Source organism: Bombyx mandarina, chromosome 07 (assembly GCF_030267445.1).
Source record: "Bombyx mandarina strain Sakado chromosome 07, ASM3026744v2".
Taxonomy (NCBI): domain Eukaryota; kingdom Metazoa; phylum Arthropoda; class Insecta; order Lepidoptera; family Bombycidae; genus Bombyx; species Bombyx mandarina.
The window spans coordinates 8,937,802-8,964,929 of NC_143214.1; the positions used below are offsets into that span (position 1 = coordinate 8,937,802).

The 27,128-nt window shown below is 36.7% G+C and overlaps 1 protein-coding gene across 2 annotated transcripts in view; it reads left to right on the forward strand.

The window, feature by feature from the left end:
• Kat60 (katanin p60) overlaps window positions 1-26,847 on the forward strand; it is a 46,150-nt gene extending 19,303 nt beyond the window's left edge. For both annotated transcript variants that reach the window (XM_028169520.2, XM_089728696.1), the window contains exons 3-10: window positions 15,286-15,412; window positions 16,905-17,059; window positions 17,758-17,919; window positions 18,795-18,916; window positions 19,687-19,866; window positions 22,022-22,180; window positions 23,544-23,767; window positions 25,450-26,847. In XM_028169520.2, the coding sequence (XP_028025321.2) occupies window positions 15,286-15,412; window positions 16,905-17,059; window positions 17,758-17,919; window positions 18,795-18,916; window positions 19,687-19,866; window positions 22,022-22,180; window positions 23,544-23,767; window positions 25,450-25,648 (1,328 nt within the window). In that variant the 3' untranslated portion in view covers window positions 25,649-26,847. The remainder of the gene's footprint in view (window positions 1-15,285; window positions 15,413-16,904; window positions 17,060-17,757; window positions 17,920-18,794; window positions 18,917-19,686; window positions 19,867-22,021; window positions 22,181-23,543; window positions 23,768-25,449) is intronic.
• The last annotated feature ends 281 nt before the right edge of the window (window positions 26,848-27,128 follow it).

Consider the following 27,128-nt stretch of genomic DNA (forward strand, 5'->3'; position numbering starts at 1 on the left):
CTTGACAGTGATGTTCAGGATTCCCTACGACTTCATAGTCAATATCTATTACTATTTTACTACAACAAGTTTGTTAAATTTTGGTAGGCAGCGGCTTGGCTCTGCCCCTGGCATTGCTAAAGTCCATGGACGACGGTAACCACTCACCATCAGGTGGGCCGTGCACTCACTCGTCTGCCTACAAGGGCAATTAAAAAAAAACTTTTTATATTTTATGTAGTAAAATAGTAACAGAAGTTAAGTCCGTATATTGAAGATGCAGACACATGAATAATTCAACGCAATTATCATCAAATAGAAGATCGTCACTTTTAGGAAAAAAACTACGAATATCTTATTTTCCTAATGGAATACGTACTTAACAAATGTTCACGAATTGACTTCCACGGTGAAGGAATAACATCGTGTAATAAAAATGAAAGCCGCAAGATTATAATTTGCGTAATTACTAGTGGTAGGACCTCTTGTGAGTCTGCACGTGTCGGTACCACCGCCCTGCCTTTTTTTTTTTTTTATGATTGAAAGTTTACTGGTGGCCCGAAGGCCTTTCCAGTTTCAACAGGACAGGTGGGCGAGCAAAGGCTCAGCCAAGAGGGGTGGGATTTGCTAACAACTGCCCGAGCGCCTCCGAAGGAGACCTAACAACTCAAGAGCAATTGTTTCGCGAATGAATCTACTACCGGATCGGAATCGCGACCCGCTGAGAAGATCCGGCGAGAAACTCAGCGGGCTGATGCATGGGTTAGGTTGCACGTCGACCTCTTTGTCGAGTTCGACGAGTACGGTTACCGGGGTCCCTAAGCCTGCCCCTAGTATTAGAGCTGAAGGCATCTAATGCAAAGGTTATTGGATCTGATGGATCCGTAAGGACGTACCGCCCTGCCTATTTCTGCCGTGAAGCAGTAATGCGTTTCGGTTTGAAGGGCGGGGTAGCCGTTGTATTTATACTGAGACCTTAGAACTCATAATTTTTTTTATTGCCCTTGTAGGCAGACGAGCATACGGCCCCCCTGATGGTGAGTGGTTATCGTCGCCCATGGACTTCAGCAATGCCTATTATTAAGGGGGAGGGGCATTTACGTTATAGATGTCTATGGCCTCCGGTAGCAACTTAACACCAGATGGGCTGTGAGCTCGTCCAACCACCTAAGCAATGAAAAAATTGTTTGAACAATCCGAAAAATTACTGGAATGAATTAACAAAGAAAATGGTTTTCAAAACTTTAAATTTAATCAGCATTATAATGAAAGGCAATTTTATAATAAAAATTAAACCAGTTTTATTCTACCAAAGGATCTTGGGCATGACGTGGGAGGAACCAGAACAGACTGCCCAAGACCGATGTAATTGGAAAAATTTGATTCGAGCCCTACACCCCAGCAGAGGGTAATAGGAAAGAATGATGATGATGAAAGGAATCAAGGCATAGAGTCAGCTTGCATCTCAAGCGTTAACATTTTTTTTGTACATCATACCAAGCAACCATGGTAATGCGGAACCCAATTTTTTGTTAAAAAAAAAAAAGGTTTTCGTGCAAACAATTTTTGCGTAATTACTGACTATGAATTCTAGAACAAAGGAACATCGAAAATAATCACACACTTTATGCTTTTCGCGCGTGATCTATCGATTTCATATCTGAAGCTATATTTTTTTACGATTTTTAAAACCCACATTTGGTATGAGCAATTTCAATTCAAAATTCAGCTTTTTATCAATCTATCCATCTATATATATAAAAATGAATTGCTGTTCGTTAGTCTCGCTAAAACTCGAGAACGGCTGGACCGATTTGGCTAATTTTAGTCTTGAATTATTTGTGGAAGTCCAGGGAAGGTTTAAAAGGTAGATAAATATGAAAATGCTCGGAATTAAATAAAAAATAACAAATTTGTTTTCCCTTTGATGTGTCCTCCGTCGGACGGATTCCTTTTGTATAAGTTTATTTTATACAAAATTTTAGGTCTTTTATTTATCGATTGAGACACTATAAAGTCTGCCGGGTCAGCTAGTGTTAAATAAAATTCGACCTAATTAAACGAGTGTTAATTAAACTCACTTTTATCAGTTCCAGCTTAAAACTTGGTCTAACTTTAAAATTTAACGTGGTAAGACTTAAAAAGGTTCTGAGCTGTGGATAATGGTTCTAGAACCTCTATAGTCCAGAGGTCCTAGTCCTAGTCCAGTCCTAAAGGTTCTGCACTTGAGCATTGCGGCCTGATGAGACAGCTATTACGTTTTCCTTCGATACTAATATTTTTTATGTCATTGAGCCATAACAAAAATATTATTTTGTAATCCCAGACACCCTATTCGTAATGTAATGCAATTAGGCATACTCTTAAATTATCTTGTGTAGTATTTAAAAAGATTACCTGCAAAAAATCAAACACCAGCATAATACCCACCTAATGATAAGGAATCGGTGTTATTCATGGACAACTGCAATGCCCTGCCATTGGTAACTTCAAACTGCGCAAGAGCCAATGTATTTCTACTTCATCTATTTCTTCTGTGGATGTGTGTGTGTGTGTTGTACTAAAGTCCTAATCGGCTGGACCGATTTAGATTTTTTTTGTGTGTGATCAAATGGATTCCATAATACACACACACATTCACAATTCTGTCCACTGTACAAAATGTTTTATTAACGGTTTTTATGAAAAAAAAAAGAGGGAAATTTTCGAATTTAAAACGTGCTAAAAGGACGCTTCTCGGGTGTGCCGCTAGTAAAATGAAAAAGCGTACGTAACGATAATGTAATGAAGTCATAAGATTTTTATCTTTATTAGCACATGTCTACAGTAGGTGTTCACGTAAACACGTTAACTGATAATGTAAATGAGATTTGAAGAACTTGCAACGGACATTAGACGCGTACGAGGAACTTTGTATCTTTAGAGCGTTTAGTATGTGTTTTTGTTAGCGAAAATGGTCCGCACGCGTGATTACTTTAAAGTTTTAATTGCAATAACGCAGCTGCTGTCATATGTGCGTTTAATTCGCGGTAGAAATATGCAATGCACCCAACCGAGCCGGTTCGCAATAGATTGCTGAGAATTTGGGATTTCCGTAGGGAAGTAGACGAGAATATTGATACTTTAAACGGATCATAAAGAATCTGTAGCAGTTTCAGGGAGATGTCGTCACATTTCCATATTAACTGATTGATATACAAATATTATCATGTATCGTAAACGCCGGCCGTGCTATTATCAAATATGCTGCTCACCTACTAGTTAAGGTTACGCTGAATTACCTCTCAAGGCTATGGATGGTGCATTTACGTCGTAGATGTCTATGGGCTCCAGTAACTACTTAACACCAGGTGGGCTGTGAGCTCGTCCATCCATCTAAGCAATAAAAAAAAGCCTTTCGCCCCTCGATTTGACAAGCAAAGCGATCCTCTCGTACATCACATTGAGACGTATCTATCATTAAACATATTTTTTTACTTTCGAACACAGTACCACAGCATTTGTCTATATCTATACTTCTATACTAATATTATAAAGAGGAAAGATTTGTTTGTTTGTTTCGAATAGGCTCCGAAACTACTGGACCGATTTAAAAAAATATTTTTCCATTAGAAGCCGACATTGTCCCTGATGAACATAGGCTACTTTTTTTATTATTATTTTTATTTTATTTTTTTGGTTTCATGTGTGTTTTAATGTTTCCGAAGCGAAGCGAGGGCGGGTCGCTAGTAGTGTTATATAATTAGGAGTCTTCAATGGTCCTTCCAGATAATATAATAACTGTGATCAGTTAATTACGTAGACACGTTTACGGTAATATGTGTCTTTATTTTTAAAATACAATAGTACTTTAGGGCCACGTATTAACCGGTCGTCGATTAATAATTCGACACAAAGGTTTCCGTCTACAAGCTCGTAAACCTAATTGATAATATTTGTTTATATATGTTTTTATATGTATATGTTTATGATATGTATATATTTATGTATATCTATATATCTATGTATATCTATATATTTATGTATATGTATTTATTTAAGTACGAGTATTTGTATCTATAGATATTATGTATGTTATTTAAACACATATGTTTAAGTAATATCACCTTCACACTACACCTACCAAGTATCATATCTGCACTCCTCTAAGGTAGACTGTTAGAGAATGCCTATGGCATTAAGTCCGCCTTTATACTGTCTAGTATATGAAGTTATAAATAAAAATAATAATAACTGTGATCAGTTATGTACGTAGATAAATTACAATAATATATTTCTTTTATTTTTTAAATAGTACTTAGGGCCACGAATTAACCGGTCGTCGATTAATAATAATTCGACACAAAGGTTTCCGTCTACAAGCTCGTAAACCGAATGATGCACAGCCCCGATTCAAGGAAAGCCTCTACAAAGGTTCATCAAACCAATGATACGTTCAATTAACGTACAATCTAACCCGTAAAAGTTCAACGGACGTCAATGTAGGGTTACCACAATGCACTGCTCTGAATAATGTACAGTGCAGTTTTTTATTTTTTTATTGCTTAGATGGATGGATGAGCTCACAGCCCAACTGGTGTTAAGTGGTTACTGGAGCCCATCGACATCCACAACGTAAATGCGCCACCCACCTTGATATTTTGTTGATATTTTTGATATTTTGTTGTATTTATTTAAAAAAATAAAATAGGGTTGATGCATATTAGGCCTAGGCCGCACTACGGTTTTTTCCCGGGAGCGGTTAACCGCTGTAACCGCGAAACCGCTTAATACGCACACACTACAATATTAACCGCGAATTCGCCCGCGATTTTCACAGTTTGAAGATGGGTAAATTTCAAAAGAGCAGTAGCAGTGTGGCTCTGGTACTAAGAAATAAATAAAAAGACAACGAAAATTTAACAAATGTTGGGTCTATCCACTTACTAGTCATAGATTTGAGAAAGGTTTCGTTCATAAGAAACATCGAAATTTAAGAAAACCCCTAGAGAAATTTTTCAATTACTATCGGATTTCAGTAGCCAGTTTCATGGAAACCAAAGTTTCGCAAATATATTTGACATTTCAAAAAAATCGTCCGCGGTTACGCGTAGTGCGTGCACGGATACCTAGTTCTATGGATTACAAATTTTCTTGCGGTTTTTTTCCGCAACATTTTTGTAACATTTCGCGGTTTTAAAATCAGTCGCGGGAAAAAACCGCAAGTGCGGTCGCTTGTATTCGTTTTCGTGTTTCATAAACTCACACGGTTATTAACCGCTGCGGTTTCACCGTAGTGCGGCCTAGGCCTTATAATGATCAAGTAGTCAATCAAATGCACTTATAATAGCCCACTATAAAATAACATTTTATATCAGTAGCTAAAAATACTTTAATACTATTCACTAATAGAAATAATATCGTATTATAATTTACAAAATTTGATAATGTAGTTTCTGCGATGCCAATATGGAACTAACGCGGTCGTAGAATCATTAATAACATTTTTACCTACCTAAGCTGATAGCATTGAGAGGCTATGTCAGCGTAACCTAACAAGTAGGTGAGCTCACGTGGCCCAAACCTGACGACGTTGCTAACACTAACCCTAGCAAGAGCAGTGCTTCGCAGAATCTTTTTTTTATTATTATTTTTATTGCTTAGATGGGTGGACGAGCTCACAGTCCACCTGGTGTTAAGTGGTTACTGGAGCCCATAGACATCTACGACGTAAATGCGCCACCCACCTTGAGATATAAGTTCTAAGGTCTTAAGTATAGTTACAACGGCTGCCCACCCTTCAAACCGAAACGCATTACTGCTTCACGGCAGAAATAGGGTGGTGGTACCTACCCGCGTGGGTAGAGAGTCTTACCACCAGTAAATCTACTACCGGATCGGAAACGCGACCCACTGAGAAGATCCGGCGAGAAACTCAGTGGGCATTAATAACAGCAAGTTTTTAATCTAAAACAAAAGCAATTAATTTCCGTAGCTCCGCGGAAATAAGAGATAATTGTAGTAATGCAATAGAACATGTCCTTACGGAGTTTAATTAAAGTGTGCTACCAGCGTGTACATTTTAATCGACTTTGACCTTCATTGGCGTCCATTCGACACGCTAGTAATGGTGCGTCTTCCATTATGTCACGATTCACGGTACAATGGGTGGAAGGGACCCGATTATTAGGTAACATCGTGAATTGTTCAAGGAATTGTCATCGCTAAATAAGACATTACTATTGTTTCGCGTCTGTGGATAATGTTGTTCGTTCGAAAGGGCATCGGTGCGGTTCGAGAATGTCTGAGACGTGTCGATGAACGTGTTTTTGATGATAAGTTCGATTGCAATCGTGTTATAGAATAACGATCAGAATGTTTTCGTCGGCAGCTTTAGTCGAAACAGGGTTTTTAAGTTTAAAAAAATGTGTGGTGCGTAGAGATGTTTAGGTTATTTTTTTTTTATTGCTTAGATGTGTGGACGAGCTCACAGCCCACCTGGTGTTAAGTGGTTACTGGAGCCCATAGACATCTACAACGTAAATGCGCCACACACCTTGAGATGTAGTTCTAAGGTCTCAGTATAGTCACAACGGCTGCCCCACCCTTCAAACCTTAGGTATGAATCATGTGCTTTACCATCAAACATCCGTGAGTTTCATTATTAACACGTTGACTGCCGTATAGGTCACCGGTTCCCTACGCGGCGCACTGAACTAATTATGTCGATTTCAGTCACGAAGCGCCTGGATTGCTTAACTTTGCCTCCCTTTGTTTGTTAAAGTATGTTTCTAAGAGACCTAAAAAGGTCTCTTAGAAACATATTCATTCTCAGTATCATCAAATTCGTTTTTCCAGAGTCTACTAGATATTTCGGCGCCTTATTAAGAAGATCGAACAGAGAAATCGACATAATGACTTCTGTGCGCCACGTAGGGCACCGGTGACCTACACGGCAGTCAATGTGTTAAGAAACGTTAGGACTTCGGTTATAATTAAAGCAATTTTTCGAACTCTTGCCTCGATGTAGCTGATCTTGACGTAATAGGTCACAAGGAACTCCGGTAACTAAATGCTAAATATATAAACCATATTATTCTCGGCATCTAAACCGTTTTATCAAGAGTTCCAATACATATGGTACATCGCTATGAAAAAGGTTCATAAAGAATTCAAATTTCTTTTTTTTATAGCATAGATGGGTGCTCGAGCTCACAGCCCACCTGGTGTTAAGTAGTTACTGGAGCCCATAGACATCTGCGACGTAAATGCGCCACCCACCTTGAGATGTAAATTCTAAGGTCTCAGTATAGTTACAACGGCTGCCCCACCCTTAAAACCGAAACGCATTACCTACTGCTTCACGGCAGAAATAGGCAGGGGCGGTGGTACCTACCCGCGCGCACTCACAAGAGGTCCTTTCACCAGTAATTAAATAATATCATATTATATTAATAATATAATCAAATCAAATAATTTCTCCGTAGAGTAAGGAAATTTTAAAGTACCTAATGCTAATTTAAGTATATTTCCCAAGTGCAACAAAAATCGATCGATATCTTGTGACGCATGTGAAATTTATCAAGAACATTCAAAGGCGATTAGAGACGTTTTTTTAAACGAATCATTTGCGCATACGATTTTCTTATGTAACAAGCTTGTAAGGTTTTTTTTTTAAATTATTGTAGATATTAACTCGGTTATTCATGAGGAATTGTTTGAGATGATCTCCTCATCTCCTTTATATCATCGCACCTCCCGCCATCGGAACAGAGTTCATCCATATTATCTGGAACCGCTGCGTTCATCGACAGTGCGTTTCCAGAGGTATTTTTTGCCACGTACCATTCGGCTATGGAATGAGCTCCCCTCCACGGTGTTTCCCGAGCGCTATGACATTCTTTAAAAGAGGCTTGTGGAGAGTATTAAGCGGTAGGCAGCGGCTTGGCTCTGCTCCTGGCATTGCTGAAGTCTATGGGCGACGGTAACCTCTCACCATCAGGTGGGCCGTATGCTCGTCTGCCTACAAGGGCAATAAAAAAAAAAAGAATAGAGTAAATGGAAAAATTTTATGTTAGGAAATTTAATAATACTTTATTTTCCTACTTAATCGTTGGTAGCCTAGAAGGCTATTTCAGCCACGCCCGGATGTGTAGATGAGCTCACAGGATCAACCTGAGAGAATTTGCTAACACTAGCCCTAGCAAAAGCAGTGTTACACAGAATCGCGATCGGCTGAGAAGATCCGGCGAGAAACTCAACGGGCTAGATTATACATTAATTATATGTTTTTAATGAAGTTTGCTACAAAGTTTTATATAGGTAGTAAGTTAAGGAGAAAAAAAATGTACACGTTAAAGGAATATAATAGATTTTTTTTAAAAGAATGTGTGCCATTTTTGTGGGTAATTTAGTAACAACGCAAGCTACACTACACGATGAGGAGTGAAGTTGTGTGATTTGTTTTATTTTGTCTATTTAGTGTTTCTTCAGGTTTAAATGTGTAATAATGGTGGTTTATTAACTGTTTAATATCTGTGAAAGTGCACAAATGTGGGAAAATTAAACAAAGCTGCTGGACGTAACTTCTCGGTTTCCTCCAAAAAGTCCACTGAAAAAATCTCAGTAAATGACCACCATTTTACTGCGATTATATTTCATCCCATATCATCTCATTTCATTAAATTTCATCCCAGTTGATTAATGTCTCAAATTAATCATCTTCATTTCATTTCACTCCATATTATCATTTTTCATAAAATTAAGAAAATAAAGTAAAATAAGACATGACTTAAAGGTCTTAGTTACCAGGTCATAAAATCTCTTAAAAAAAAAACTACACTACACGATGCTCTTATCGGTCAAAACAGGACGCGTGTACACATGACACCGCGGCGTACTAAAGTAGGGTAGTTTGCATAAACAGAGCGCTTCCGTATTCTACTGATAAGGAATATAGATATCAACTCGAAGATTTGGAACACCTGTGGAATATGGTGCATATAATTTTTTTGCTTCCCAGACAAACTTTTAATTTAATAGTAAGTAGTTTAGTTCCAACCCTTTTAATCATACATACTGGTGGTAGGAACTCTTGTGAGTCCGCGCGGGTAGGTACAAGCGCCCTGCCTATTTCTGCCGTGAAGCAGTAATGCGTTTCGGTTTGAAGAGTGGGGCAGCCGTTGTAACTATACTTGAGATCTTAGAACTTATATCTCAAGGTGGGTGGCGCATTTACGTTGTAGATGTCTATGGGCTCCAGTAACCACTTAACACCAGGTGGGCTATGAGCTCGTCCACCCATTTAAGGAATAAATTTATTTATTTATTTCGATTTTACGTATCTTTAGTTTTAGGAGACGTGTGCTTACATGCTAATGAATCTGATTTCGATCATTGCTAGATAGGGCTGTAACATTTGTGTTCTGTCCTTGTTTAAGGCAATTATCGTTTCACCAATAATGCTTTCATTCGGATGTCTTTTAGAAATAACGCGAACGAACTGCATCCACGGTGGATTTGCAAAACTAGTTGGGTCGGTGATCAAAATTTTAATTCGCAATAAAACTGAATTATGTTTATTATCAGTTTGCACTTTGCAGGTACGCTAAGCTATTCAAACAAGACGAAATACATTACGTAATTTGTATCTTCAATAAAACGGGCCGTGAGAATGAAAGAGACGTAAGTGACGAAACATAATACCGGTGTACACAATAGAACGCTGTGCTGTTCGCGCTATCAATGATAAATATTTAAATTTTTATATTCGAATGTCATTTTCTTTTATCTAATACTAGCGACCCGCCCTCGCTTCGCTTCGGAAACATTAAAACACACATGAAACAAAAAAAAAAAAAAAAAATTTTTTTTAAAAAAGTGGCCTATGTTCATCAGGGACAATGTCGGCTTCTAATGGAAAAAGAATTTTTCAAATCGGTCCGGTAGTTTCGGAGCCTATTCGAAACAAACAAACAAACAAATCTTTCCTCTTTATAATATTAGTATAGAGTATAGATAATATACATTTCGAACGAATTCTATAATTTTTGTGAATTTAAGATTGCCAATTTCAAAGAGATCTTTATGCTTAGTGCGAGTTTTTTAACGTTCTCGATAGCGTAAAAGTTAACTCAATATGTATGGAGTTGGAACAGCGCCCCTAGCGGCAAACGTAGCCAAACGTTTCAACTGCATACAACTTTGAGTTAACTTTTACGATATCGAGAACGTTAAAAAATACGCACTAAACACATTGGTTTCGATAATGTGATATAAACGGGCCACATAATCGTATCTTGGTCTATGGTATGTGCGTGTGTGTTTGATTAATTTTATCTATTTGAAGAATTAGCTGACTTGGTTATTAAATCTTTTTCCATCCACCTCTTCTCCCGAACAGGCGAAGTTGGTACAAATGTTTGTAAAATAAGCTTTATTTTCCTCTACCTCTTCGCTGGTAGCCTAAGAGGCTATTCTAGCTACTCCCGAACTGGTAGATGAGCACACGGACTCAATCTGAGAGAATTTGCTAACACTAGCCCTAGCAAGAGCAGTACTTCGCAGAATCTATCGAATCGGAATCTCGCGACCCACTGAGAAAATCCGGTGAGAAACTCAGTGGGCTGAAGGAATTATGGGATCACTACATAGTATAAAACAAAGTCGCTTTCTGTTTCTCTATATCCCTATGTATGCTTAAATCTTTAAAACCACACAACGGATTTTGATGCGGTTTTTTAATAGATAGAGTGATTGAAGAGGAAGGTTTATATGTATAATAACATCCATAAAAAAGTGGAGAAATCAATAATAAATAACAATTTCCGAAGCGAAACGAGGGCGGGTCGCTAGTAACATAATAATCTATATATTAAATACGTGAAGCAAAAACTTTGTATCCCTTTTTACGAAAATTGCGCTGACGGAGGAGTATGAAATTTTCCACACTTATAGAGAATATAGAGAAGAAGTGCATAATGCTAATTTTTTTTAAAATAATGCATAAAAGATACATTAAATCAATAAAGAAAACATTACACACACTACATACCATGTATTTGACGCACACACGCATGCATACTATTTATTGTAAAACTTTTGTTCTTGACGTCTGTTGTCAAATTGAGATTAAATATTATTTGTCTTTGTTAATATTTTTTATAGTGTAGTCTTGGCGAAATTTGTGATTATAGAAGTATAAAATACAATCATAATAGCGTAAAAACTTACAATTCCAATTAATTATAGTCGAATTTCGACTACTCGCGTCCCCTGATAAATCAATTTTCAATCTGGACTGTGCAATCATGGTGCAAGTAACTAATTAAACATTAACATAATCTTTATTTGAAATCTTATTTTAATGTGTTTACATTAAGTGGAATTTAGCATACCGTAAATCATTCGTTTGTTCATTAAAACGTTTATTTAAAAATTACCCTTAAACTATCTTTATAAAGGTCTTGAATTCATTTCATCAGACCTACACAGCCCACGCGGACATCGTGCGGCGAAATTCAACAGCCGGTTTGACCCCCTTAAGACGTTATTTTTAATGAGCATAATGTGCTGTCTCAATATTAACAATGTCTAGACCGTTCTTATAACGGTCACGGTTCACTTCTCCGAAGCGCCGTATCGTGTGCCACGAATGTTAATAAGGGTCCTAAGGAAAGATAGGATATCGTATATAGTCTAAACATATCGTCTTTTCGCATTAAAAGTGTACAATTTCCAAAAGTATTCGAAATTGGGTTAATGTATGGAATCATTTGGTATCACCAGTAAGTATTTTTCTCATAAATACTGTCAAAAAAGCGTAGTTTTAGTTTACCTATGCCTTGACTACTATTAACAAAATTAATACATAATTTTATCTTACTTTAAAAGACAGGTAATGTAACTGATAAAAAATAATAAATAAATGTTGCATAGATGGTTAATATTAAAAATATCACATGTTAAACATTTAAAACACTCTCCTGTAAAATTTTTAAGTTTTGAGATTATACAGTTTTAATTTGAGAAGACGATATGGTAATAATACAGTTACTCAGCCCACTGAGTTTCTCGCCCCGGATCTTCTTAGTGGGTCGCGTTTCCGATCCGGTGGTAGATTCTGCGAAGCACTGCTCTGGCTAGGGCTAGGATTAGCAACGTACACAAGATAGAGCCCCGTGAGCTCACCTACTCGCTCGATTACACTGGCATAGCCTCTCAAGGCTACCAGCTTAGGTAGGAAAAAAAATTGATTTGGGTGTTTAAATTGAGATTAAATATATACATTTTCTTTTTTTTATTAGCAAGCAAAACGCGAAGAATCTATTAGGTCTTTGTCAATATCACTATCATATAATCATAATCATAAGAATATCAATCAATCGTGTATTCAAATTCGAAAATGCATAAAGACATTCCCACTGCTAATGATGATTTTTCATTACATTACATCGCACGCAGAGCACGCTTAACTTGACTAGAGTCACGTCACAATCGTGCGTAACGTGATCAGATAAAACCAACGCTATTTTCAATTAGCACAACATTAAACAACAATTTATCGATCGTTTGAGTTTAATTAATATATACATAGGTACATATATACATATTGTTACGGTGGTGCTATGTTTACAGGAAGTCACTTCAACGTCGAAGGACTTATGTAGGTGTTTAACGTATATGCTAATTTATATAAGAAAAACATTACTTTGAATCACTTGCGTAACAAAACTATGCCTAACCTTTTTAAATCAATTTACATAAGTGGACGTACTGGTGGTAGGACGGCGCACGAGTGGCCACCACAGATCGGCCTACTTCTGCCGTAAAACACAGGAAGTTTGAAGGTCTGTTTTTTTTTTTTGTTCCTACCTAAGCTGATAGCCTTGAGAGGCTATATCAGCGTCGCCTTAATTAGTAGGTGAGCTCACGGGGCTCAAACCTGATGACGTTGCAAACACGAACCCTAGCAAGAGCCGTGCTTCGCAGAATCTATCACCAGATCGGAAACGCGACCCACTGAGAAGATCCGGCGAGAAACTCAGTGGGCTGTGTCTGAGGGAGAAGGTTTAGAAAGCCTCTGTACACTATACAATTGAAATTCAAACCTCATGTCTCAAGATTAGTGCCGGCTTCCATTTTGTGGGGTGTCTATGGGCTTGACGGAAACTTCAGGCGTACCCTGAATTCATTCAACCATCAACCATTTAGAGACGAACCTCCTAGCAATCCATTAACCGTACTGGTGTCGGGTCCATCGTGTTGCAGAGCGAGGAATTTATGCGAAGATTGCCAGAGGACTTGCGACCCTGATGTAGGTTTAAAGGTCCCCTACCAATGTTCGTTACGCTGACCTCCATTCTCCGTGATCCTCTCCCTGTCTAACAAATTTTTAATAAGAACCTACTAGTGCGGCCTTGACCTTGGCTTGTCAAGAACTCCCGTAAATTTTTCAGAAGTTTTTGACAAGGTCTTCTTCAAGGTTTTTTAGTAAGTTTAAAGAAATTTCGCTGGTACACCTGTCGCTTCCACTGCGACAGCTTATAAATTAACCACGTATCGTTAGCTTGTTCGTAAGATCAATACTATTTCTTTCTCTCTTTCTTTTCTTTTTACCATATGGTTTTTAGATATGTTTGTATCGTAAATAATAAATAAACAAATAATATGAAAATAAAAGGTTTAGAAGATTCAAATGTTTACAGCGTGAAACGAAACGCATTTGCTCATTTTTTATATTATCTGTGCATTTTTCACTCACTCACTACTTTGGCGCCTTTTTTATAAATTTTCAAATATTTTATCTATCTACATATTATTGTCGGACAAAAAATATATAACATCGTTTCCACAAACCGACTTTTTTAATTTTTTTTATATCACTTATGGGAAATATTATTTGTCGCGGAAGGTTTTATTTCAATATTATTATTTAGATTAATATCCAAAGTAAAAGTTTCTGAACTTCAGAAATCGAGTAGCAAGAGATCAAGTCTCTGTCTATTTCAGGAATGTAAAGTCAAGAGTTGTTCAATAAAAAATATATACACGGCATGTACTAGTGGACTAAATATTGTTATTTATAGATACCAAGAAAAACAATCAGCATAGATTTCGTACGTTTTTTTTTTAAATTGCAACCCGATCTTCTTAACAGATTTTTTTACGAATTTCATTTTCTATTTTTTGTAACACCCGATTTTTAATTAGGTTCTGCGGGACATAAAAGTTGCGGTTTGAACAGTCCTGGTCTAGTTCATGTATGCTTAAGATGTCAGTCGATTAACCCTTTGATTGCCGTGTAGGCCACCGTTGCCCTACGCGGCGCACTCAAGTAATTACGTCGTCTTCTGTTACTAAAGCGCCTGGACTGCCTAACTTTGCTTTTTTTTTTGTTACTGTATGTTTCAGTCTTTTAGGTCACTTAGAAATAGATTCATTCTCAGTATCTTCGGATTAGTCATTGCCAGAGTCTAGTAGATATTCCGGCGCCTTATTAACAGAAGACGACATGATTGCTTCGCGTAAGGCACTGGTGACCTACACGGCAGTCGAAAGGTTAATAGAGTCCATATTCGATGATGTCCGCTCATCTGGACACACGCGACTGAATTATCAATTACATTGGAAATAATGGATATTCTATTGCACACAACGCGAGCGTTTATCGTGTATTCGTAATCAGTAATTGTAAAATACAACGGCGTTCACAACATCACAGACTCGAATGCAAGCTTGTGCTATGCGACAGAAAAATGCAGGATTGCATTACCTGCCCTGGCGGACTTAAAATACGCCTCATGCCGAAATAATTTCGCAAAATGTATTAATACAGTTGCGGTTTTCAAGAGTCGTCGCATTCATTGTAGTTTATAATAAAAGATAATGTTTCAATGTGAATCAAATACAGAATACTCTTAGAAATATACGATTATATCTTAAACAACTAGCAACCCGCCCTCGCTTCGCTTCGGAAACATTAAAACACACATGAAACCAAAAAAATAAAATAAAAATAAAATAAAAAAAAGTAGCCTATGTTCATCAGGGACAATGTCGGCTTCTAATGGAAAAAGAATTTTTCAAATCGGTCCAGTAGTTTCGGAGCCTATTCGAAACAAACAAACAAATCTTTCCTCTTTATAATATTAGTATAGATAATATTAGTATAGATAACGAAAAATTTTAAATTTTTAGACTACAGATATATTTATATCTACACGTATACGGATAGGATGAGGTGTATCAATATACATTTATAAGGCCTTACAGTTTGAATTAACTAAGTCTACTTACTAAGGCGGGGCGAATGTTTCAAATTTTCAGATTACGAAGACCTTCCCACGAGAGACATGTGGGCGCCGGCTCCCCATGAACTGGATCCAGATATCTGGCCCCCGCCACCTGACAGAGATCCGAACGCGTGGCCCCCTCCCACCAATGTTGAGCATAAGTAAGTCCGACTCGAAAATCTCACAGCTTTCTTTCCAGCTGACCTAAGCTCAACATCCAATAAAAAAAGATTTATGGTGTCGTGGGACACCGGATAGGAACGAATTTCCTTATTATAAAAATATTAATTTTAAGTTCTATTCGAGGTATAAAGAAAATAAAACTGGAGGTTTCGCAACAACCCATCGTTATTCGGTAACGCGCGAACTTATTGTGATACACTTGATTCACGATTGTTTGCATACACTAAGTATTGCGCAAACGAACGCTCTGAGATCGTGGACAATGAATGTTAAAAAAAATATGTTATTTTTTGTACGTTATTACAAAGTTAAGTCGTACACTGTGTGCATTACTAATAAAAATCTTACGTTACGGACGTTTTTTCCCGGTTAGGATACCCCTCCGCATCGTCCCAATAAGGAACTTCGTTCCAAAAATCTTTCTAATAAATACGGAACATACTGGGACTACAGTGGGAGGTCTCTTAAATTAGTGCAACAGGTCTCGAGCAGGGAGAGATCGTGGGGTGTCATGAGACACATCAGATCTGTCCCCTCCAAGTCTTCATAAAGATCAGAACCGCTCTGTCAAGAGTGAGTCGATTGAAAAAAAGTTAATCGAATTTCAATGTATTTTGTAGATGACCGCTTGTGAAGAAGAGATATAGCTCTTGCGATTTAATCTCACGTTTTTATTACTATTGTATTCCTAACGTTGATGATTTTTAAGTTGAATCATTTCAGGTCAATAAACGTTTTTTTTTTTTTAATAAAAAACACGTAATCCGTACAATATACAAATGACTACAAAACACCTAAGTCGTTTGTCACCACGAGAACTATATTCGGAAATACATGACAAAAATAAACGCAACATTCAACCGTAATACTAGTTTAAATTACGTCTAAGACACGCGAAACCGAAAGAGAGAAATACTTTAGTCTAGCTTTGTTTGCCAATTTCACGTGTGTAGAAGAAAGTCTAAAAAGCAGTTGTACTGTAAAAACTGAGACTTAGAAATTATGTCTCGAGGTATGTGGCGGCATTTACGTCTTAGGTGTCTACGGGCTCCGGTAACCACTTAACAGCAGGTGGACCGTGAGCTTCCACCTAAGCAATAAAAAAAGGAATATTAGCGAAAAGTTAGATTCTCGATTTTGACGAACGATGTCTACTGGTGGTAAGACCTCTTGTGAGTCCGCGCGGGTAGGTACCACCACCTCGCCTATTTCTGCCGTGAAGCAGTAATGCGTTTCGGCTTGAAGGGTATGGCAGCCGTTGTAACTAAACAGAGAATTTAGAACTTACATTTCAAAGTGGGTCGCACGTTTACGTTGTAGATGTCTATGGGCTCCAGTAACCACTTAACACCAGGTAGACTGTGAGCTCGTCCACCCAACTAAGCAATAAAAAAAATAAAAACTTTTAGTCGTCAAAAACCCGCCACGAAAGCATTAGGTAGGATTTTGATACGTAGATTCGTTCCACAGAGGTCCGCCCGCCATGAAGTCGGCGCGAAATAACTCGCGCAACCCCCGCACTGATATCAAGAAGACAACGCCCGCCCCCAGGAATGCTACAACCTCGCAACGGAAGACCTCCGACATCAGGAATCCTAGGATAGCCGCCAACAAGGCACATAGTGGTGCGTAGTTGGCCGTTTGAGTTTTTTAATTTAGGTGCAAGGTAGGAAGGAAGAAGAAATGGATAGAGTGTGTGAATATGAAAGTAAGAGGAGTGAGTGTTGAGGTGACGGTTGATAGAAGAGAATCGAATAGAAAAATTCTAGTGGGATAAGGTAGAAGCAAAGAAGAAGAATTTATAACGCCCCTTTTAACGCCACCGACACATGTCCGTCCACATCTAAGTGACGAATATGGTTGGCTCTTTCGGTGTTAAATATCTGTATGTGTGTGGGTATTTAAAACGTATTCGACTACATAATAATATGTATATCATGCACCTAATTTCCGTCCATAGGATTGTGATTTTCCCCATGACTACTTATTTATTATTAGGTTGATCAGATATTTGACAGTTAAAGACATTTTCAAGATAAGCTTGCATATATACAAGTCCCAAACAAAAATATTCGGACCGTCGGTCTGCCGAACAATCTCACCCGCTCGGTGGAAGATCATCCCAGTGACGTTATGTCTCCAATGCATATCTATCATCGTAATTTTCACTAACCTCAATACGTCCGATAAACTTGAAAATGTTCACATACAAAACAGACTATAGATTTTTTATGGCCTAATTTCCTGTTAACCGGGTGTTTTTGGTTCAATTCAACTCATTCAATATTTTTAGCTCAGTTTTCGGTAAATCTTTGTTTGGCAGCTAAAACGAAAGACACTAGTAGTAACAAAGAGCATAGCTCTGGCAAGGAGAAGCAGGACAGGGACAATAACAATGGCGATACGGATGACGAGAAGCACAAGGACGAAGAACGGAAGTTTGAGCCTCCCAGTGCCGCAGATGGAGACTTAGTTGATATGTTGGGTGAGTTAATAGTTAACCTAATTAATTCTTTAAGGAGTTTAGTAACAGGCTTTCTACCATCTGCCTACGTAGAGCTCTGGAACACTTTGGCCACATTTCTAGAAAGGATGACGGCAACTTGGAGAAGCTAATTGTGATTGGCAAATTGGACGGATGAATACCACTAGGTAAAAGCCCGATACTTTGGGCTGACCAGATCCGCACTAACTCTCGACATCACAGTTCACGATACTGTACACTCGGCCGAAGATAGGAGCAAATGGCGTAGAATGATCCAGAATAGGTTCTTGTTCGTGGTCACGACCCTCATTATTGAGGAAACCGAAACGAGAAGAAGATGAAAAGTAACAGAACACGTAGGGAATCTTAACACTGCTACCTGCCTTTCGATTCTAGTCGATGGTTCAGAGGAAAGCCTAGTTCTAAGGAAAGAAAGTGCAAGTAATTTGATAAACAGCTGAAAATGGCGAGGATTCACTTTGGTTTTTATTTATTTATAATCGCATAGTGAACATAAACTGCAAGCCTCCAGAATATGACGGAAATAGATGCCTCAAAATCTTTATACCAGGTCCAAGAGCCCGCGGCAGGCCCAACATACACTGTTTAGATGTGATAAAGGCGGATGAGCAGAAAGCTAATCTCACTCAGAAGGATGCCGAAGATCGCGCAAAATGGAAGAGCTTACGTAGAAAAGATAACCATGGCCAGCATTACACCGGGAAAACAGTAGGAAAAAGAAGTGAATGACTAATTGTGTTGTAAAATTGTGATTTTTAGTTTTAAAAAAAAAAAGTTGGATGTGTTTGTCTCGAATATTAATAGTCTGTATTATAAGGTTAACATCTTAATGTTTTTATTTTTGTTCATTACAGAAAGAGATATAGTACAAAAGAATCCTAATATAAGATGGGACGACATAGCCGATTTAACGGAAGCGAAGCGACTGTTGGAAGAGGCGGTCGTGCTGCCAATGTGGATGCCGGATTTCTTTAAAGTATGCCCATTTATTGCCCAATGCAATTCACATAATACATATGTTTCAATTATCACATAATACATAAAGACATTGACTTTAAATTAAAAAAATATAAGTTTTAAATATATTTTTTAATTGTATAAATTTATGTAAATTAGTATGTTATTATTATATTTGCACAATGTGCTTCCTGAAACGTTGACATAATTTTATTTAAATAATACTTTTTTTTTTATCTGGTCCGTTAAATCCAAGAGAGATAGTGCCGTGAAGCAGTAATGCGTTTCGGTTTGAAGGGTGGGGTAGCCGTTGTAACTATACTGAAAACTTATATCCCAAGGTGGGTGGCACATTTACATTGTAGACGTCTATGGGCTCCAGTAACCACTTAACACCAAGTGGGCTGTGAGCTCGTCCACCCATTTAAGCAATAAAAAAAAAATTGTTGTACAGATTTTTTTTTAAATAATCAAAAGTGATATTAATTTTTCATAACAAGACAACATTTTCAAAGTTGAACTTTTATTGTACACTAGCTGACCGGCAGACTTCGTAGTGCCTCAATCGATAAATAAAAGACCTACACTTTATTTAATTCCGAGCATTTTCATATTAATGTACGTTTTAAACCTTCTCTGGACTTCCACAAATAATTCAAGAACAAAATTAGCCAAGTCCGTCCAGCCGTTCTCGTGTTTTAGCGAGACTAACGAACAGCAATTCATTTTTATATATATTGTACATATAAGATTTAGTGCCATATCTGAACAAGAATTTTTGATTTCTAGGGCATCCGTCGGCCGTGGAAGGGAGTTCTGATGGTGGGTCCCCCCGGTACCGGCAAGACGATGCTAGCGAAGGCCGTCGCCACCGAATGCGGGACGACGTTTTTCAACGTCTCTTCCTCCACCCTGACCTCCAAGTACAGAGGGGAATCTGAGAAGCTAGTCCGGTTGCTGTTTGAAATGGTGAGCACCTAATTACCCTCATCAACAAAGCAGCTGCTCTCGAGTTAGGTTTTCCTCAGAGGCACTCGGGTAGCTGTTAGCTAATCCCAACCCTCCTGTCTGAGCCTTTGCTCGCCCAACTGTCCTGGTGGAACTGGAAAGGCCTCCGGGCCACCAGTAAACATTCAATTATTAAAAAAACGAATTAGCGTATTACTAATATTGTCAGATAAAACTTTTATCATCCATGATCGAGCAACATACTGGAATCTTGACTGAATGCTCTTAAGCACCTCATAAAAAACTAACCCTTAATAAAAATAAATGGAGAGCTTTTAATGTTTAAGTTCACGTTCGAGATGCCATTGTACACTATAATAATGACGTCAATTTGCTAAAATCAGTTTACGGGTAAAATGAAATTTGAAACGTTTTTCTATATCCCAGAATTAAATTTTCGGTGTAAAATAAAACTGAAATAATAATTAGAACTTATAGAAGATTAGGAACAAAATTCTTTTAGAGACCCATATTACCATCCATCTCAATATATTTCCCAATGTATCGCTTTATTTATTATTACACTAACAATCCAAAGTAAATATTACGGTTAATAAACCCTGATAATTAATTGTAAAGCAACGCTACAACCGATTTAACATGGTTGTGGCGAAGGCACATAACTATGAAATGTTTAATCTTTGCCCTAATATTCTGTATCAAATATTAAATGTCACATCTACATTTTATCTACTCATGGTATAGAGTTGTAGAATAAAATATGTTACTTCTAATTAAGACAGTGTATTGTACTTTGCAATAAACGATTACATCTCTAGTTTACATTTCACAACTAATTAATCCAGTACAGAGCATGCGCTTAAGCCAGTGATTATCAAACTTATTTCTTTTACCGCCCGCTTTGAAAATCAATTATTTTTCAGCGCCCCCCATTTTTTATACACCCCTAAAACTTTAAAACCACAATTTCATTAATTTAATTAATAAATGTTGTATTAACTTTAGTAAATGTAGTACCACGTAGTACATATGTATTTGTTGATGCTATTATTGTTTCTTCATATTATTATATGTCCGTACATTGCTACAGAGCGTGTATTTACAAATTTGCAAAGTAAAAATGAATTCTTCTCATCAATATGTTTGTTTAAATTCAGAATCACCAAATAAATTGCTAGTTCACTATACTATTACTATGCTAATTTATTAGAACGAAACTATTTTTGTTGAATATCTTTCTCATTAATATAAGATTCTCATCATAAGATAATTAAAAATTTATATTTCGACTAGTAAATAATACTACCGTGCGTACTACTGTTGCGTACGGTGTGTGGGCTATCCTACGAAATCTATGTTAATTATTTTAAGTTTTTTGTAACAGCATACAGGGTAGGAATATAAACTAATTATTCATTTTTGTGTAGTAGGTGAGTTTTAATTTTAGTGAAATTTAAAATACTATAAAGTAAATGAAGTTACAAATTTTACAGCGTCCCCCTAACCCACATCAACGCCCCCTATTTTTTCCTGGGCCCCTTAACGCCCCCTCTAGGTTTCAAACGCCCCCAATGGGGCATTATCGCCCACTTTGAGAAAGACTGGCTTAAGCAAAGATCGGTTCGTTCGACATCTTGCTATCTCGCTCGCTCGTGATTTAGTGACGTCATAATCCTAATTACATAAACTTGTTTTTTTTTCTCTTTTTATTAGAGTACTAGCTGACCCGGCAGACTTCGTTGTGCCTCAATCGATAAATAAAAGACCTAAACTTTTGTGTAAAATAAACTTAAAACAAACAAAATTATTTTCATATTTATCCACTTTTTAAACCTTCTCTGGACTTCTACAAATAATTCAAGACCAAAATTAGCCAAATCGGTCCAGCCGTTCTCGAGTTTCAGCGAGACTGACGAACAAAGTCGCTTTCTCTGTCCCTATGTATGCTTAAATCTTTAAAACTACGCAACGGATTTTGATGCGGTTTTTTTTAATAGATAGAGTGATTGAAGAGGAAGGCTTATATGTATAATAACATCCATTAAATAGTGGAGAAATCAATAATAAATTACAGTTTCCGAAGCGAAGCGAGGGCGGGTCGCTAGTTTATATATATATATATATATGTGTATATAGATCTGTATCGTTATTACAGGCTCGGTTCTACGCTCCGAGCACGATATTCATAGACGAGATAGACTCGTTGTGCTCGAGGCGCGGCTCGGACAGCGAACACGAGGCCTCGCGCCGCGTCAAGTCGGAGCTGCTCGTGCAAATGGACGGACTTGGGTCCGCCACTGATGAACCAGCCAAGGTATGACATCCGTTCTGTCAACTGTCACGCCAGTGCAAAGGGAACGTAACCCGTGCAGCCATAACATAACATAAAGGCCGCAGACGTATCCGTCCGTCGAGCGAAAAGTGAAACGGAATGGATCTGAAATGAAGGTGCTTGCTGAGATAAATATAGTATAACCTAAAACTCGTTTCGAAATATGCCTATTATTACACGTTTAAACTAAAAGAAACAGCAAAGTGGCAATATAGATCTATTCAAATATAAATAATATTATAGTTTAAAAAAACTAACAAAATATGGTCTTATAGAAAATCCTAGTAAAAAAATATATAAAAAAATTAATAAATTTGAATTAAAAATAGTGTAAGAAAAAATTATTTTATTGTAAAAATGCGTGGGGTGCTTTTCAGGATATTATCAAAATAACCCTTCTACTCATATCTGTTCATAAATATTTTTTATGAACTACTGATACCATGCCCCCACGCTTTTTTTTACAATAAAATCCTTTTTTCTTGCACTATTTTTAATTCAAATTTATTAAAATTTATTTTCTATTTTTTAGTTGGATCTTCTATAAAAGCGTATTTTGTTAGATTTTTTTAAACTATTGCTTATTTTTCATTTTTTTGTTGAATTTCAATTTTATTCAATTTTTATATAATTTTATTTTTTTGTTAATTTTGTATTGTCATCGGTCCTTAATAAGTATACCAAATTTCGAGTTAAACCGACGTTTTGAAGGGAGTCAAAATCATGTTCAAAGATTCCGTTACAAACATACATACATACATACGTCTGAAGCTAATAAAAGCGTATTAATTACCTTTCATTATAATGCTGATTTAAATTTTGAAAACCATTTTCTTTGATAATTCATTCCAGTAATTTTTCGAGTTGTTCAAACAAATTTTTTTATTGCATAGATGGTTGGACGAGCTCATAGCCCACCTAGTGTTAAGTGGTTACCGCAGCCCATAGACATCTATAACATAAATGCCGCCCCCACATTACTGCTGAAACGCATTACTGCTTCACGGCAGAAATAAGTAGGGTGGTGGTACGTCATCAGACGTAGCTAATAAAAGCGTATTAAAAATCACACTTTGCATTCTGCTAAAAAATCGAGTCATTTTAGCCGTAACGTATTTTTATCAAGTACGCCTTTACTGAGGTTCGATAAGTCACCGCTAACAGACATTAGTTGAAGCTTCAGTATAGTTTCTGAGACGCAGTTTTGATGTTGGAATCAGATGATAGATTAAAATATTATAAACAACATATTCACTCACTTCTAGACAGTAGTACTAATTTTTATAATGAGCTAATCTAGATTCGTAGATTTTTTTAATGTATTAACGTATTTTTTTTTTAACAGGTAGTAATGGTGTTAGCAGCAACGAATTTCCCGTGGGACATCGACGAGGCGCTGAGAAGGAGATTAGAGAAGCGTATATACATCCCGCTGCCCACCCAGGAAGGAAGGGAAGCGTTACTGCATATAAACTTGAGAGAGGTCAAGGTGGACCCCGAGGTCGACCTGAGGGCCATAGCCAAGAAACTAGACGGCTACTCCGGTGCTGACATTACTAACGTTTGCAGGTTTGTACAATCTCAATAGGGTCTATATTATATCAGCTGTTTGTAATGAATCTTAGTAGCGTAAAACGGAATTTTGCTCTGAGGACATAGCGATCGGTGATACTCCCCAATACTAGACCTAGTTCTGGCAACATTAGTGAGACGTGACCCTACTTGAGGTGAGTCCGCCCGGGTAGGTACCACCATCCTGCCTATTTCTGCCTGGATGCAGAAATTCCTTTCAATTTGAAGGGTGGGACAGCCGTTGTAAGTATACTGAGACCTTAGAGCTCATATCTTAAGGTGGGTGGCGGCATTTACGTTGTAGATGTGTATGAGGTTCGTTGACCACTTAATACTAGGTCGGCAGTGAGCTCGTCCACCCATCTATGCAATTAAAACAAAATATAAAAAAAAACTAATTTGGCGAGTCTAAACGGCTGAAAATAATAGAATAGTTTTGTTTGTTTAGATCTCTTTACGCACCATTGGAGCAAAGTACCCCAGTTTTACAACAGTATTTAGAATTATTTGTGGTTTTTTTTTTGCGCAGCCGGTCACGTAAAAATACGTAAACGAATTTTGATTAAATTAAGCATTAAGGTAATTAACCACTTGAATCAATACTGGTATTATTTTATAATGCTGAATGACCTAACTTAGGCAACGCTGTGTAAATCTGCCTTAGTAAATACTATAGTGTTAGGTAAAGAATGTAATCTATGGCAATGTAGCCAGACTACTTCCGCCATTAAAACAAGTCACACACAGAGCTCATGTCGTTTTATTATAAACTAGCGACCCGCCCTCGCTTCGCTTCGGAAACATTAAAACACACATGAAACCAAAAAAAAAAAAAATTAAAAAAAGTAGCCTATGTATCAGGGACAATGTCGGCTTCTAATGGAAAAATAATTTTTCAAATCGGTCCAGTAGTTTCGGAGCCTATTCGAAACAAACAAACAAACAAATCTTTCCTCTTTATAATATTAGTATAGAATACAAATATGCTACAACCCGGCCATCCTATGACTTCATATGTTACCGTATGTACAAATATATTCTACGTACTAACACATACAGATCAACTGATATTCCATCATCTCATAAAGGTCTAATTATAGTTTTAACAACACTATTTCCCTATCGATGGCCCTAATAAACGACACAATGAGTGCACCCAGTGCTCGTAATACCAAAAACCCAAAAAGAAAACAACTTAAACTAGGAGTCTAACAATTCCCTTTTTTTTTTGTTAGGTCAAAAATATATTAATAAACTTTGTTGAATGTTATTAAATGAGTAGATACTGTGGTAAAAAAAAACAAAATGAACTAGAAATTTAAAGTTGTATTGAGGATTTTTGATATTTTACCTTTTCAACGTCACCACAATTTTTATTGGTTTTATTTGTATTGGGAATATCTGTATAAGATCCTTTTTTTTTAATGCCTAGATGTGTGAACGAGCTCACAGCCCACCTGGTGTTAAGTGGTTACTGGAACCCCATAGACATCTACGACGTAAATGCCGCCACCCACCCTCAGATATGAGCTCTAAGGTTTCAGTATACTTACAACAGCTATCCTAGCCTTCAAACCGAAGCGCATTCAAATCTATGTATTATTAGTATTGGGAATATATATTATATAAGACCTAATCTAACTTCCATTATTTTAATTGTTAATTATTATTATTTTTAGGGACGCATCAATGATGTCGATGCGACGTAAAATAGCCGGATTAAAACCGGAGCAGATCAAACAACTTGCCAAAGAGGAGCTCGACCTGCCCGTCACCAAGCAAGACTTCCTCGAAGCCCTCGCCAAGTGCAACAAGTCTGTGTCGAAGGGAGACATACAGAAATACCTATCCTGGATGACGGAGTTCGGATCCTCCTGATTCATGGTCTAACACTAACGAACAATATAAATAATTTAGATTAAACACAAGTTGTGAACAGATTGTTAGGACACGGTGATGAGAGTCTCCGGGTCCTGACTTTCATTCACAACTTCAATGCATGCTCTTTGAAATGTCGTCATCAGTAATTAAAAAAAAAACTCTTACCCCATCTCCGTCCATATTAGTCTTTTGTTGAAGTCAAGACTTAATATTCATTAATGGTGATAGGCATTTCAAGGGATTTTGTTTTAAGAGAAATAAATGCCTTACAAAAAATTTTCGTACGGAATATTTTGACTGTAACAGTATTAAAATTGATATAGCAGTGTGGCATATCGTTCAAGAGAATCGTGTGAAAAGTATTTTAAGAAATTTGAGTAATTTTCTATAGTAAAATGTCTCCGATATTAAATGTATCACTCTGAATACCAGTACTGGTTTTAAGTCGCATAATACAATATTTGTTTGTTTTTATTTATTTATTTACCAATCCAAAAGTCACGTCGTGTACAATACAGGGGATTCGCAGATATTAACACGTTGACTGCCACGGAAATTTCACGTCAGTTCAATAACTGAATCTATCCGAGTACTGGTGCTTTTCTTGTATAGTGACTGCCTTCGACTTAATTATTAAATGCACAATGCGTTACTGTGAATTTGTAAATACTTATTCCGCTAGTTGTAATGTAAACGAGCTTAAAAGTTTTATCCAGATCTGTGCGTGTCATTTGAATGTTTTTTTTTTTTGTAAAGCTCTTTGAGTTTATGTACTTAAATTAGGTTCAATTTGAGATTTATAGTAAAATATAATTTTTATGCCATAATTAATTTATATTGTACTTTTATAGATTTTTTTTTTATTTTTATTAAAGAACTTGTATTGGAATGAGTTGAATATTTGGCATTTATAAGTTTAGTGTTTCGCTCAACTACAGTTATAAAAACATGTTTGATAGACCGATTATTTCGGTCCTTATTAAGCTTAATTTCATGCATATTGAAAATCACACTCGTTTTTCATTTGATAACCATAATACATAACTGTGTTTGTACATTACTGACAGTAGTAATACGCAATAATTTTAAATTTGGTCTAAACCTGTAATATTTTTTAGAGATAACAAATATTTTTCCAACCAAATTAACAAATCTTGTATGTGAAGACATGGAAATAAAATAATATGAAAAAACAATCTTATTTGTATTTTAAATTTACGAAAAATATTTTAAATTATTAACCTGAGCAATTATTTGATACCGTTTATTAATTAATATAAATGGTTACCCAATTAATGCTATGAATGAATGGATACGTTTTATGACGTAATATTATATAAGCAATTTTTTTAGAATAATAAAAATATTTTAGATTACATTACAAAATTTTAGAAGAATAAAAATCAATGCATTTTTCACATTGAAATGAAATATTAAATTCTAGTTACAGTAACCATTTTAAAATATTCGAACTATT